The sequence below is a fragment of the Paramormyrops kingsleyae genome, chromosome 18 (assembly GCF_048594095.1).
Source record: "Paramormyrops kingsleyae isolate MSU_618 chromosome 18, PKINGS_0.4, whole genome shotgun sequence".
Taxonomy (NCBI): Eukaryota; Metazoa; Chordata; class Actinopteri; order Osteoglossiformes; family Mormyridae; genus Paramormyrops; species Paramormyrops kingsleyae.
Genome location: NC_132814.1, coordinates 5,998,242 through 6,011,643, shown reverse-complemented (window position 1 = coordinate 6,011,643; position 13,402 = coordinate 5,998,242). Strand labels below are relative to the sequence as shown.

General features: G+C 39.4%; 1 protein-coding gene across 1 annotated transcript; it reads right to left on the bottom strand.

Annotated features, from left to right (window-relative positions):
• Positions 1–2,740: 2,740 nt before the first annotated feature.
• Positions 2,741–10,592, bottom strand: LOC111845382 (uncharacterized). Its single transcript, XM_072702189.1, has 19 exons — positions 10,505–10,592; positions 7,654–7,793; positions 7,333–7,537; positions 7,152–7,256; positions 6,869–7,062; positions 6,657–6,798; positions 5,916–6,572; positions 5,752–5,814; positions 5,431–5,594; positions 5,207–5,326; positions 5,042–5,089; positions 4,873–4,956; positions 4,447–4,544; positions 3,822–3,882; positions 3,674–3,724; positions 3,542–3,586; positions 3,386–3,450; positions 3,166–3,274; positions 2,741–3,059 (listed from the first exon to the last, which is right to left on the bottom strand). The coding sequence occupies exons 2-19, from the start codon at positions 7,753–7,755 to the stop codon at positions 2,784–2,786; spliced, it is 2,589 nt and encodes an 862-aa protein (XP_072558290.1). The 5' UTR covers positions 7,756–7,793; positions 10,505–10,592; the 3' UTR covers positions 2,741–2,783.
• Between the last annotated feature and the right edge of the window lie 2,810 nt (positions 10,593–13,402).

Below are 13,402 nucleotides of genomic sequence, written 5' to 3'. Positions count from 1 at the left end.
ATACGGTTTCAGCATTCGTGCCGGAGCACGCTTACGTCATTATGGTGCGACGGTTTCAGGGTAAACAGGAAGAGCGGCGCTCCCGCTGAACGCAATGTAATCCATCGCTCTGGTTACTTTGCAGGGTTCCAAGTACGATTTTCAACTTGATTAGAAGTTTTGCTAATCAAAATTTTCAAAAGTTGCAATTTGATTAGCAGTTTTGAAATTTGATCAGCAAGTTTTAAAAATGACCATCGGAAGCCAACTACTACATGAGCGTCGTAAAGTACTCACACACGTTTAATTTTTTGTATTAAAATGAATTAGATAACACTTTGTTGTTCAGTTTCAGAACTTTTTTTCAAATGTAATGCTCTGGATAGTCAATTTTATGAATAAAGAATAAAAAGTTAAAATTAAACATTTCTTTATGTTTCTTTACCCCGACTGAGAATAGCGAGTAGAGCGTAACCCCTGATTTACACTGGATGCGTATCCGCTGCGGTGCGACTGCGCTGCATTCGCATTCCGTCCGAGGCCGTCCGCCAATTCACACTGGACGCGTTTGTGGTCCGTATCTGATCCGGCGCGCCGCTGGTTTGCGAGATCACATGACCACGGGAGAATAACATTTAACATAACATGTATCTATGTTTCTATGGATAAAATAATGTGTCACTCCCATATAGGTTACTGAACACTTTATTAGGAGTTTACAAGTACTTCAAAGTACAGGTTACTTTCATTAAAAATCAAGTATATACATAGTTAATTGGAAGATTCAACTTCTGAAGTTTCACTCCACGCCTTCTCCTTTCTACTATTATCCTTGTAAAAAGGATGTCTGGGGTCGTACACAATTCCGTGTTTCTCCACCTCCAAAATTAATTTTTCCTCGTCCATGATGTGACGGAGAATTGGCGCATGCGCTCTGTGTTGCGTTCTTGATCCGTATCCAAAAATAGGAGCAGGTGTCACTACCGAAAATGTTACACCTACCGAAAATGTAACTTCCGCTACTACGCATGCGCACGCTTGCGACTTCTGGAAGGAGGCGTGCTATTTTTACGGCATCGCGTCACATTTCATCGTCTGTTGATTTTTGATAAGAATGTCGACAACGAGAAGAAAGAGAAGATTTAACCGGATAATGATGGAGTCCTTCGACTTTAAAAGATTTTATTTCGCATAGGCCTTTAATGCCCAATGTGCTTCAGAAGGAGCAACGTAAAATACAGGGTATGGCCATCAATTTTACAGTCAAAGGTGACATTACTTTAATGTTACCATTATGTACTTCTCCCAGTTCGATGTGCTGTGAAGTTACTTAAACTAAGCCTGCTTTTTTTCTCCTTAGTTTTCATTTCTTAATTGTATCAGTGTAATTACCACACACTCGTGTCAGTTATGGCAGCTGTGTCTTGTGGTGCTAAATAAAGCAAATTATATTTGTTTCTGACAGACGACCGATTGTTTTTTCTTGGGCCAAACCGCACAACATAAACATTGTTTATGTTGTGCAAATAGAAGTTCTTAACTATTATTTTGGTGTGATTTTTTTTTTTTAGAAAATGCTGTACATATATCACAGCCCCTTGATAAGCAATATGGGTACACAAGATTGATATACACCACAATTTTATTACGTTTTCTAAAGAAAAGGCATCTATTCAGCAATACCCTTGGGAAAAACCTTATGTAAGATTACTGTCAGGCACTACAAACAACGCACACACAGATGCAAATATTACAATCGGCAAAGCAATATGGTTTAAATACCACACTAAAGTGACGGCTGAACTACAAATATAAACATCAATGACCCATCTCACAATACAGTACGTGACTAATGAATGATGATACACGACGTCCACGCCCTGAATCACGCAATCACGGTCTGCCGCAAAATGTGAATACATGCGCAGTATCGGGCCTGTGGAAGTGTACATTACGCATGCGTAATAAAGAAGTGCCAGAAAATGTGGTTTCGTGGACGCATGCGTGATGAATGTGCGCATGCGTAGTAGCGGAAGTTACATTTTCGGTAGGTGTAACATTTTCGGTAGTGACAAGGTGTAACATTTTCGGTAGTGACAGACGTAAAGTGGATCTCATCTTTACGGACGTAAAGTGGAGCTCCACAGGAAACACGTGACCAAACTGTGTGTTACAGCGGAATTTCAGTTGTAAAATTCTCAAAAGTTATGTTTTTGTTCATTTATACGCTAGAGAAATTATATATATATATATCTCTGGTCTGATCTAGTTTGTGGAATATATATATTGGTCATAAGATGAGCAGTTATAAACATACCATACATACGCAATTGCTATTATGTTACTTTCCATACGCATTACTAATATATATATTGGTCTTGCCTTAACTGTTATAAACATATACTATATACGATTGCTGGAACAGCGCAAATGCGTACGTATTTTATGTGCATTTGCGCTGATATGACAAGAAATTATTGTGCATTTTAACCTGTATATGCTAATTCGTACTTCATTTGCGGTATATAGGTTGAAATGCACGGTATTTTCTTGTCATATCAGCGCAAATGCACATAAAATACGTACGCATTTACACTGTCACGGCAATCGATTGCCGCACGTATCGCTTTTAAAGGTGAATGCGTACTTGCGTACCAGTTATATGCAGCCCTGTATGTGTGTGTGTACACACACTAGTTGTATAAATGATCAACATGTAACAATTATATTCAATCAACTGCTAAATTTATTTAGACAGCAACAAACAGAATGAAGAAGAAAAAAAAATCAATCAACACAGTAATTTAATCTTTCTTGTAACAGACAGCATTAACCCGGAGGCCCCGCTGGTCAACACAGGCCTGTAAAAATATTTCCATGTCCTCTTGAATCTGAAAACCAAAGAGGAATGGCTCCTTGAACTCTATGTTGTCTCCATCAAGCACATCCCTTAGGGCCTCCTGGCGGTGCTCTTCCGTCATGGTCAAATATTTGGGAAAGGTTATTTGCCCACTGAATAGAGCCTCATTCCCCTCAATCCACTCCATAGCGACATGTAAATCAGAGATGATTGCTGGTTTCTGTCAGAAGCATAGGAAGAAACGTTATTATATGTATATTATTATAACACTTTTTCAGAAATAAAACAATTTACTGTTAAAAGTAAGGTTTAATGTGTACACTGACCAGACTGAGTTCCACAGACTTGCGCTTTCTTAGTCTGAATACAGGTGCATGTTCACCTTTCAGCACAGCCTCTGATTCTTTTGTCCAGTGTGCAAAAACCTTCCCATAACTTATAATGGAGAAATACTGATATTGTTAATGTGTCTTAAATTTGTTTGAAACATGAAATCAAACAGATACACACACACACACACACACACACACACACACACACACAGACCTTCGGAGATCGAAGTTTTCCATTAGCAGCAGGCACCACCACTTCCGCAATGTCGGCATGTCTAACTATTAAAAATAAATTTTGTGTATTTAGTGACATTAGTGACTTCTTTGCACACATACTTTATTGCTCTCTAAAAAAAAAAAAGCTACTTACTATGGTGTAATCAAAGGGAGCATCCAGCACCACATATAAAGCAGACTGTTAATAAAAAATAAATGTCAATGTTCATTACTTATCTTCAAAAGCATGTTGACAGTCCAAAAATATCTGAATGACGAATCTTACCATCAACATGAAGATGCCACAGTCAACCCCGAACTCTTGGCTTGGAAACCCCTTTATTATCACAATGGGATAAAACACTCTTTAATCACATTTCATCAATATAACTATATAAGTAAATCACGATATAAGCACACACATGATCACATACCTCCAACTCAAAGCCATTAATTTCAGACCACTCCCCTGGACTGATGTTCTCTGCAAGCTTCCTATTATTTTAAGATATAACATACAGAAATTACAGCTAGTACAAATAAAATATTCATTGTTAACAACTGTTCTTAACAACAGCACTCTCTTTACAAACAGGCTTAGAAACACAGCCTGCACACAATTAACAAAATCTGAAAGTATATTCATATGCTTAGTGTTGATCAACCTGTATCTTATAAAGTTCTGTAATTTCTGATTGATCATATTGTAACGTTTACAGCATTCAGCTGACACGTTTATTCAGACTGAACTGCATTGCCTAATTATAATAACAATATAATGACATAATTTGGAGACTATATCGGATAAACCAATTCTATTGTCAGAACTCATCTTCCAGGAATTTTAATACTATTATTTAAATATCTGATTTAACATCTGATGTATCACCTTTTAATCAAAAGGCTGTACTCCACATTACAGGTCTTACAAGTAAGCATGTGAATACACTGAATAAACAACGCATGCTGAACACAAAACAGATCAGAACGTGATCCGAAACGTACTTAACCTGGAACACCGAACAGGTTCCTGAACACTAACATAAACATAAAATTGACCTCAAAAGTGACACATATTGGTGGCCACCAAATCCCGTCCTTTTCTTAGCACATCGTGAGTCGAGAAAGAACATTTCTTTTTTACCTGGCTTCATCACCTAAGAGACAGTTACTCAAGGTGCTAAGCAATTCCATTGCAATAACAGTCAGTTAATGATTCACAGTAGTTGCCCATAGCTTAAATTGAATAAATTAAAGCTGTACCAAGATGTAACTGACACAATTACAAAAAAAATCTTAAAATGACATCCTCAGACTTTTGGGCTTTTATTGGGTTAAGTGTACTGTATGTTATTGATGTGCTCCTACATACACAAAGCTGAAAATGCATCTCTGCATCATTCTGAAATGGAGAACAGTATTTTACATGAGGTACTCTTACACTAGTTCTAAATAATATTGACACCCAGGAAAATTTGTACTTACAGGAAGGGACTGCAGTGGCTCACAGTTGTAGGGAGGAAGCCAAGTCCGGGTGACATAAAGATTACCAATGTATATGCTGATCCTCTATAAAATGGTACATAGCACATTTGTATAAACCATTCAAAAACTCAAAAAGGTAAAAAAAGTAAGGTCAAATTGTACATGATACCTTTGATTCTGCAATTGCCTGAATAATCTCAAAACAGGCATTTCCAATCTGAGATGAAAGGGATGAATATATTAGGCAAATTTAAATTACACGCACACACACACACATATATATATATATATATATATATGGATGAAAAACAAACCTATTAGAAAACAAACTTACTGTAGATTCCATTTCTTCATTCAAACCTAATGTCCAAAAATCTGCCCGTGTGAGACATCCTTTAGATGTTTCAACAATCAGCTCATTTTGTGGCCTGCTGATGTCCAGTACATAGGTGAGCTGACCGAAATACAAAGAAAGCTTTCATTTCACATACTGTATGTCAGCTGTTCAAACCGATGCATATTTAAGAATAGTATGGTGAGAGGTGAAAACAAACGTACAAGCTGTCGTTGACTAAGGTGAGGTTCAAAAGACCATGATGATCGGCTAGGCCAAATGTTCTGAGGGTTGGTCACATCTTCACACAGTGGTCCACATACATCAGACAACATTACAGCCGATGAGCTTGATGGTCGGATCTGGTGGTCGGATGTTTCCATTTGCTCTATATTAATATAGACAATATTTGTTTTTTGACAAATGACACTTTACAGGAAGCATAATGAAGAATACATGCACAAGAAAAAACATTAGCAATAATAAGGAATTAATTTTTAGCCTATAGGGGAGAAAACACTTGAATTCTGAATAAGAAACCATACCAGAGTCACTTGACATTGAAGATGCTTGTTTTAGTGTCATCTCTGTGTTTTCCAATTTGGGAGCTGGGGTACAAAATAACAGAAATAAGTCCCCCCAATATGAACTGCTTTAGATACAAACAGTAATTAATGTCTGCAGGCATGGTAATAAATGTTTTATTTACCTATAACAGCTTGTCCCAATGCAGATAAGGTGATGTTACTCGACTCTCTGAGCCGGTGACCATGTCTTAACTGCTTGTTCAAGAGCTGCTTGTTGGAATGAGTGTTATGGTGATGCAGTATAGTTCTCATCAAAAACACATGCGTGGATGGACTCATATTATTTAAAAAGTAGTTACTTTTGCGCATGTTTGCAAAAAACTGCTCAGCTACTTGACTATTAAGCCATCCTTTTAACTCGGGAACAAGCTGGATCCTGCGAAGTATTTCCTTGGGGTCTTTTGTATTCCCTTCATGAAAGCGATCATAAAGGACGTAATGGTCTGATGATCCAGTGTTTGGATGAGCATTTTCTTTTGCACATTCCATCCTTTCGTGCAGCCATGGAAGACACACCTGCATTTTTCCATCTTGTGCTGCCTTGATATTTTCTTCTGTGGGTTCAGCCAGTCTACCCTCATGTGGTTGGAACGGCAAGGTGTGGGGAACTCCTAAGTTGGTGTGTGCTGCTAAACCTCTTGCAAAGTCATAAACACAGATGTTGGGTATGTGCTTCCAGCAGAGGAGGAGGTCTGCAAAGTCTCGAGGACTTTCAGCACGAAGATTAAATTTAATGCTGTATACAATCCCATGTGGACATAGTATAACTGACCATCCGCCTGGGGAAAAAAAAAATGTGATAAACTGTAAAATGCGTTCAATTACAAAATCCATACAAACTACTAAGAGACACTGTAACTCACCAGAGGCTCCCCAAATGCTTTGAAAAACCTTATCATACACCATGTTTGCTTTCATCCTCTCCCGTAGTCTGGTGATGAGGTCAAACCGAGACCCCTTGGAATCAATTTTACAGGCCCTGCACAGTCTTCTCACAACTCCAACCTATATTTACAAAAACTGTAAACAAAACATTCTTACATACAGTATTCTGACAACTTTAAAGCTATGTTACCTTTTGTTTTGTCAGCTCGTCAATCAGTCGGTCTTCTGTGACACTGCCAAGCTGTGCTTCATCTGAAGAAAGACAGGTCCTCACTTTTTTAAATTCAGTGTTGAGCACAATGTCACTTTTCCGCGTTTCACTGCCAATCCATGGTGCCCAGTGTTCGTAGCTTGGCAAAACAGCAAATGGGTTTTTTGCACTGCCTAGAGATCAATATCACATTTAATTATAATCAAAACTCTATCAAAATGAAAGGTAATTAAATTAACAAAACAGGGTTTCTGTTACTTACTTGAGAAAAAACCACGACTTATCATCTCTAGATGAACAGAGTTCCAAAATTCTTCAATATTATGTTCACCTTCAAAGTCTTCAGGTGGTGCTTTGAGGTCACTCACTAAAATTATTTGCTATATTAGTTAACATACTGATATTCAACAGATGTAACACAAACATACACACAAATAACTTACCTTTCAAGTTGAAAACCCCCTTTCGGTGCAAATCCATGACTACCACAGGGGGGTGAAATCCACAATTAATGCAGGAGAAGGTGTACTCTGTGTCAGTCAAAGCCTCAAAGTGGCAATAAGCATGGAAAATGGCATCCCTGGAAGGAAACTTCTCTTGTCTTAACCCCTCCAATGAGTCGATGACTCTTGACACAGACACGTGGTTCTAAAATACAAATCAAGGATAAAGAAACAATTATGCATAAAACATTCAAATAAGGCAATATTCATAAAAAAGAAGAAACTCAACAACTAAGGAGAACAAACTTGTGACACCCTGACCTGTATATTTTCCCTGAGAAAAAGGCACAGTTCAAGACATAGGAAAATATGGTCATCAAAGTTGTGAAGGCCATCTTTCCACTCCTGGTACCTGTACACCATAGTGCACTGAGGACACCTCCTACAAAAGGATGTAACATCTAAAAGACAAATTACATTTAATTTGTTAGTATGAGTATAGCATTTGTATTAGTGACAAATCATAATAGGAATAAATACATAATGGGCATCTGATTCCCCAGACTTACTCTCAGTAACGCCCATCATGCTGACAATTCGAGCTTTATTAGTGACCTGCACTGCCTTATCGAGTACAGGATTTCCTGGGCATAATTGACACAATGTCTCAACAGGAACAAACTTTTTCAGGTTCCATTTTATTTTTTTGTTCAGTGATCTCTTTTGGCAGTGTCTGAGGAATTTTTTTTTCTTTAAATATGTAGCGCACACTTCGCTCCACAGCAGTATTGTGTAGAGATCCAGACGCATTCCCTGATATCAGCAAAGGTGATCCTGGTGAAGGTGGAACCTTTGTCCTGAAGAGATCTCTTTGTGTTTGAAAGAGAACCCACTTTGAAATGCTTTTGTGAGGACACAATGTTCGTGGCTTGGCACAGGCACAATGCCAGGTGTTCTTCTGTTTGTTGTATGTCACAAATATTCTGCCAAGACGGCAAAAACTGTGTATTTTAGGCTCATGAATGGAAAGACATATCTGTGATGCTGATTCCCCAAACTCCACCATCACTGCAACTGGAACAGGTGCCACCTGAGCAACTTTTTGCCTGTTTATACACGTTACAACCTTTGGCTCGCCAAAGAATTTCAGAGACATCATTTCCCTCAGGATGTCTTCCTTGAGAAATATTTCTGGAACAGTTTTTCTGCAGTAATCTATAGAGCGGACATGCTCACATAAACTATAGCTAAGTCCACTCCTCTGAGCCAGCAAATGATACTGGTGGCATTCCTCTAACTCACATCTGACCTGATGAGTTTTACCCCAGATTTTTCTTTGTACATGTACTGGCACTGAAAACCCATGTCTAGTTTTTTGTACAGCAAATATGCCATTTTTTTCATCAACACATACACTTTGTAAATGATTCACTTGTGTAATATCTTGTGGCATATCTACATGCTTCCTCAGCAAGTGTGTTTTTAAGTTTTTCCGAAGAACAGTAAGGTTACATTGAGTGCATCTGACCAAATTTGTGTTTTTTTCCGCTTCAGTCAGCACAGTTGGAGAAGGCAGCGCATATGAGTGTTCCACCACAACTGCAGAGGGTACAGCGGGTGGCAGGCTCACTGCTGCAGAGGGTACAGCGGGTGGAAGACTCTGACACAGCACTAAATGCCTTTCCATGTCAACCCGGCGAATAACTGTCCTTTTGCACAAAGGGCAGTGATAATGTCCCTTGTCCCGGCATGGTAGTGTGCACCGGCGTATAATTTTGTCTGTAAGCAAAAAATATACTAGTATAAACCAATTGAATGAAATTATATTTAAGCAATTTATTCCACATCATGCATATGAAAAATGTCTAATGAAATATTACAAATCTCTAAAATAAATTGAAAGCCTGTGACTACAGACAAACTACAGCGATCAACAAGCGATCTTTATTAAAAACAATGCTTATTACTATCTGCCTGTCATGCTGGTGAAATTAATAAAAGAATTTGTTATAAAGTTTATCCAAAAAATGTAATAAAAATCAACAAACTTACTGTAACATGAAAACGGACACAACATACCTTGAAAAAGTAAAGGCGTTTTTAAACGTGGATCCATATTTATAATCAGAAGTTCACAAATCAATGTGATCCTGTTAATGTAATGACAAATGTAATCTCAAAAAAACACAATACACAGTGTGAGGATTACTGCACCTACGGCTTCCAACTGAATACACTTAACTGTTAGATGGCTAATAAGACTTTGCAGCATGTCCGAAGAACCGCGAACAAAAAAAAAAGTTTTTAAAGTAAACGTTAAATGTTTTCATGGAAAGCCTGTTCTATATGACAACTAGTGATGTTAAGCTTGACACCGAAGCTCCGAGGCATGTGTCAAAAAAAACGATACAGTGCGTTCTGAAGCAGAGCTTCGATGCTTCTTCCGTTCTACCCTAAACACGTGACCATGGTGATCCGAAGCTTCGTTCTGGGCTCAACCACGTGACTGCTTCAGAAAAGTGAAAATGAGACGCGAACCTCAGTGGCCCCAATATACCACATACTGAAGACCCTTTGAGGTTCTGGGATATGCACCAGGCTGTGTATCCACACTTATACGAACTTGCAGTACAGTTTTTATGCACTACAGCGTCCTCCGTTCCATATTCTCCAAAGCAGGAGAAGTGGTGAATAAAAAACGTAACCAACTTAGCCCCCGCAATGTTGAACAAATACTGTTCCTGAATAAAAATCTGTAGACTAATGGCCCCTCTTCCGTTACAGAAGCACCCCTTCCCAGTTAAGTCAATGGTTTCCCAGTCCACAAGAAGTCACATTCAATTTCACCAGGTCATTAATGTTCATAACGCACTACAGACCGTTTGAATTTTTGCCAATTTATAAATATTCAGATTCACTGCACTCTCAAAATTAAGTGTCATTTCCTTATTTGACCACTTGGTGTCACTAATGGACACCATTTCGGAAGGCTTCGAGTACTGAACCATTTTTCGACACACTTGAAAAGGAAGCTTCAGTGCTTTGGAAAGCTTCGTTTTGCCATCACTAATGACAACAAATGCTAAAACAGCTCATCAAGCAACATAACGTTAGACTCAAATATTGTGTGCACACGAGATTGTTTTAATGTTTGTCGCTTCGCTTAACTTACTTCAGATTCGCAGACTTGCTCCAGACTCTCTTTTCGCTAAGAGTGGTAGTTTCCGGTAGAGGTCACGTGTTTCCTGTGGAGCTCCACTTTACGTCCGTAAAGATGAGATCCACTTTACGCCCCTTAAAATCACGTATTTCCTGTGGAGGTGACGTATTTCCGGTGGAGCTCCACTCTACAGGCGTCTGCAGCTGGACACTCTTGGTACTCTACAGGCGTCTGCAGCTGGACACTCTTGTGAAAAATAGACTTGATGCGCATCTCGACGGACTGCCGGACGTGTGACGGAACAGAGACGTAGCGGAGACGCAACGCAGCGGAACTGGTGTAAACTGATGCGGTGTCGGAAACGCACCGCAGCGAATACGCATCCAGTGTAAGTCAGGGGTTAGCCTGAAAAACAAATTCGGCAGCACCGTTATTTGGACAAGATCGTCAATAGCGCTACCAGCGAGTATCGGGGGATCGGGGCTGGATTTTTTCACTTTTATGATTAAAATTCTAATAAAATGTAAAACTGGATATTGATTAGCAATGGCTGTGAATCATTTTAACGGGAATTAGGCAATTGTTTCGCAGGTGGGTGTTTTTACATCGCAAACTGCGATGCGATACCGGCTATTTCGAACCCTGCTTTGTTGATAGTAATTTTGAGTCGTTTGGTCTGCGATGGTCCACAGCCCTCTCACAGCCTGTTGCTAAACGGGTCTATCGCTTTTGTGGCACGAAAATTTTCACGTTATCTTGCTGCTCGTATGAGGAGGTTTGCAAGGTACCAGCTGAAGTGCAGCAAGGACTTTGCAGCTTTGATTACCGACTACAGTTCCCGACAAGGCAAAAAATAATATACTGAAATGTCATTGAATACAATTGAAAAGTGTATTATGAAATTTGAAATACAATGTTTATAATATTTTTTGTAATGATGACAGTAGCGTTCTATAGTTAATAATCATGTAACTTACTATCACTTGCTGGTTAATATTAGCTACATTAGCTCTTGTATTAAGACACCTGTATTCAATGGGACACATCGCTATTATGTGTGCACTTGAAAACTACTTTGTTGACAGCCGTCACGCGTCCTGTTTCGCGCTCCAGCACGGTTAGCGCTCACACTACATGCGAACCGCGCCCGAGTCCAACTGAACCGCGCTCTGGCACACCTCTTCCAAGCGGGCCAGGGACGGCTAAACGAACCGCGCCCGGGCGCGATTCGGAGCACTCACACTAGTCAAACAAACTGCGCTTTGGTGGTCAATCGCACTCGGGCTGGGTCAAACTGCCTAGGGTGAGTACACCCTAACACGCCAAAGCCGTTTCCCATACATTGTTTTATTTGTGACGACTTGGCATAATGTTAACTTAACATTAACGGCCACAATTAGCATATTGTTTAGCTGTGCATTTACTAAATGAGCACTGTGCTACGTCCGAACTGACCCCACTGTATTTTTTTGTATAATCAATTTCTATTATGCATTTAAAGTCATGTTTAAATTTTATTGTATGTTGATGGAGAAAACCTTTGAAAATAACCATAATGACGCAGTCTCCATGCTACAATGATAATGATAGAAGCAAAGTTTTTCATTGTGGGGACATATCTTCATAAGTACAATTTGATTGTATTATTTGTGTCCCCTTCAAAAATTGCTCATGAGAAATTTTATATTTATTGTCCCCCCCTACTGTTAAATGAAATTTACGCCCATGACTTTGTCTCTAATGCAGAATTCACTATTGTGTCCTTAAAGGCTCCCCGTCTTTGTGTGTTTTCTTAATCTTTAATCTCGTTATTTGTTTTACTGCTGGCTGTTTAAGGACACGCAGTAAAGGTCAGTTAAAGGATGAATTTTCCGGGTACGCAGATGGTTTGTACAAGATAGCACGTCCCACATTCGCTAAGGTTATGGGAACTATTTTTTGCGGAGGCCCGTAAATGTTTCAATAAATAAACAAATTATGCTGTATCTTATTACTGTTGCCTTATAAATGGTACTCGATGAGCTGTTGTATAAAAGCAATAACATACTCGAAACCGTGTGGTTCTACTCGGCCTGTGACCTCGTGCCTGCGACCGAATCAAAGCCGTGATATACTGGAATACATCCGCAGTCCTTCTCATATGTTATTGCGAAAATATTTAAAACGTAGCAGATAGCGAAAAAAATCGCCATACTGAATGAACGACAGAAAACGCTATTGGTACCACAGTGGACTTCCGATCTGTCATTTTACCTGCCTGACAGTTTATCTGCAGCCATGCAGACACAAGGCTAAAGTAGGCTCCTTATTCGCAGCCCCTTATTCGGATTTTCTGGTGTTACGAACCCCAGTGTAGGGTTGGGGCGTAACAGAAAGGAAAGGGAAAGGGGAATGGGAACGAGGGGAACACAAGGTATGATACGAGGGAACACACGTGGACAAAGGGGTATTTTTTTATAGTTTTTATGTTTTTATTCACGCAAGACAGACACAGAACAGCAAACCTGGTGCAAGAGCTTCAGGAGTGATAAAGGCCAAAATAATAAACAAAACCCCAACTACCGAACGAAACCCAAATCTAACTGAACTACCAAAGAACACAGAAACAACAAAACCTATACCTAACTCCCTAACCAAATCAGTGGACACAAAGTATATCAAAACAAAACGGCAACCACTCCCTACGAACCAGATACATACACAAACACACATACAGGCCAAAGCGTAAAGTCCGAGGGGCGCGCGAAGTCGTAAACCAAAAACCGGGCGAAAGATCGAAAACCAGAAAGCAAACAAAACCAGGGCAGAAGTACAGAGAAGGGGCAAAGCGAGAAATCGTAAACCGAGAAACCAAAACCGTCATACACAATAATCAATCAAATAAGCAAACCAAAACACAATCCAAAATAT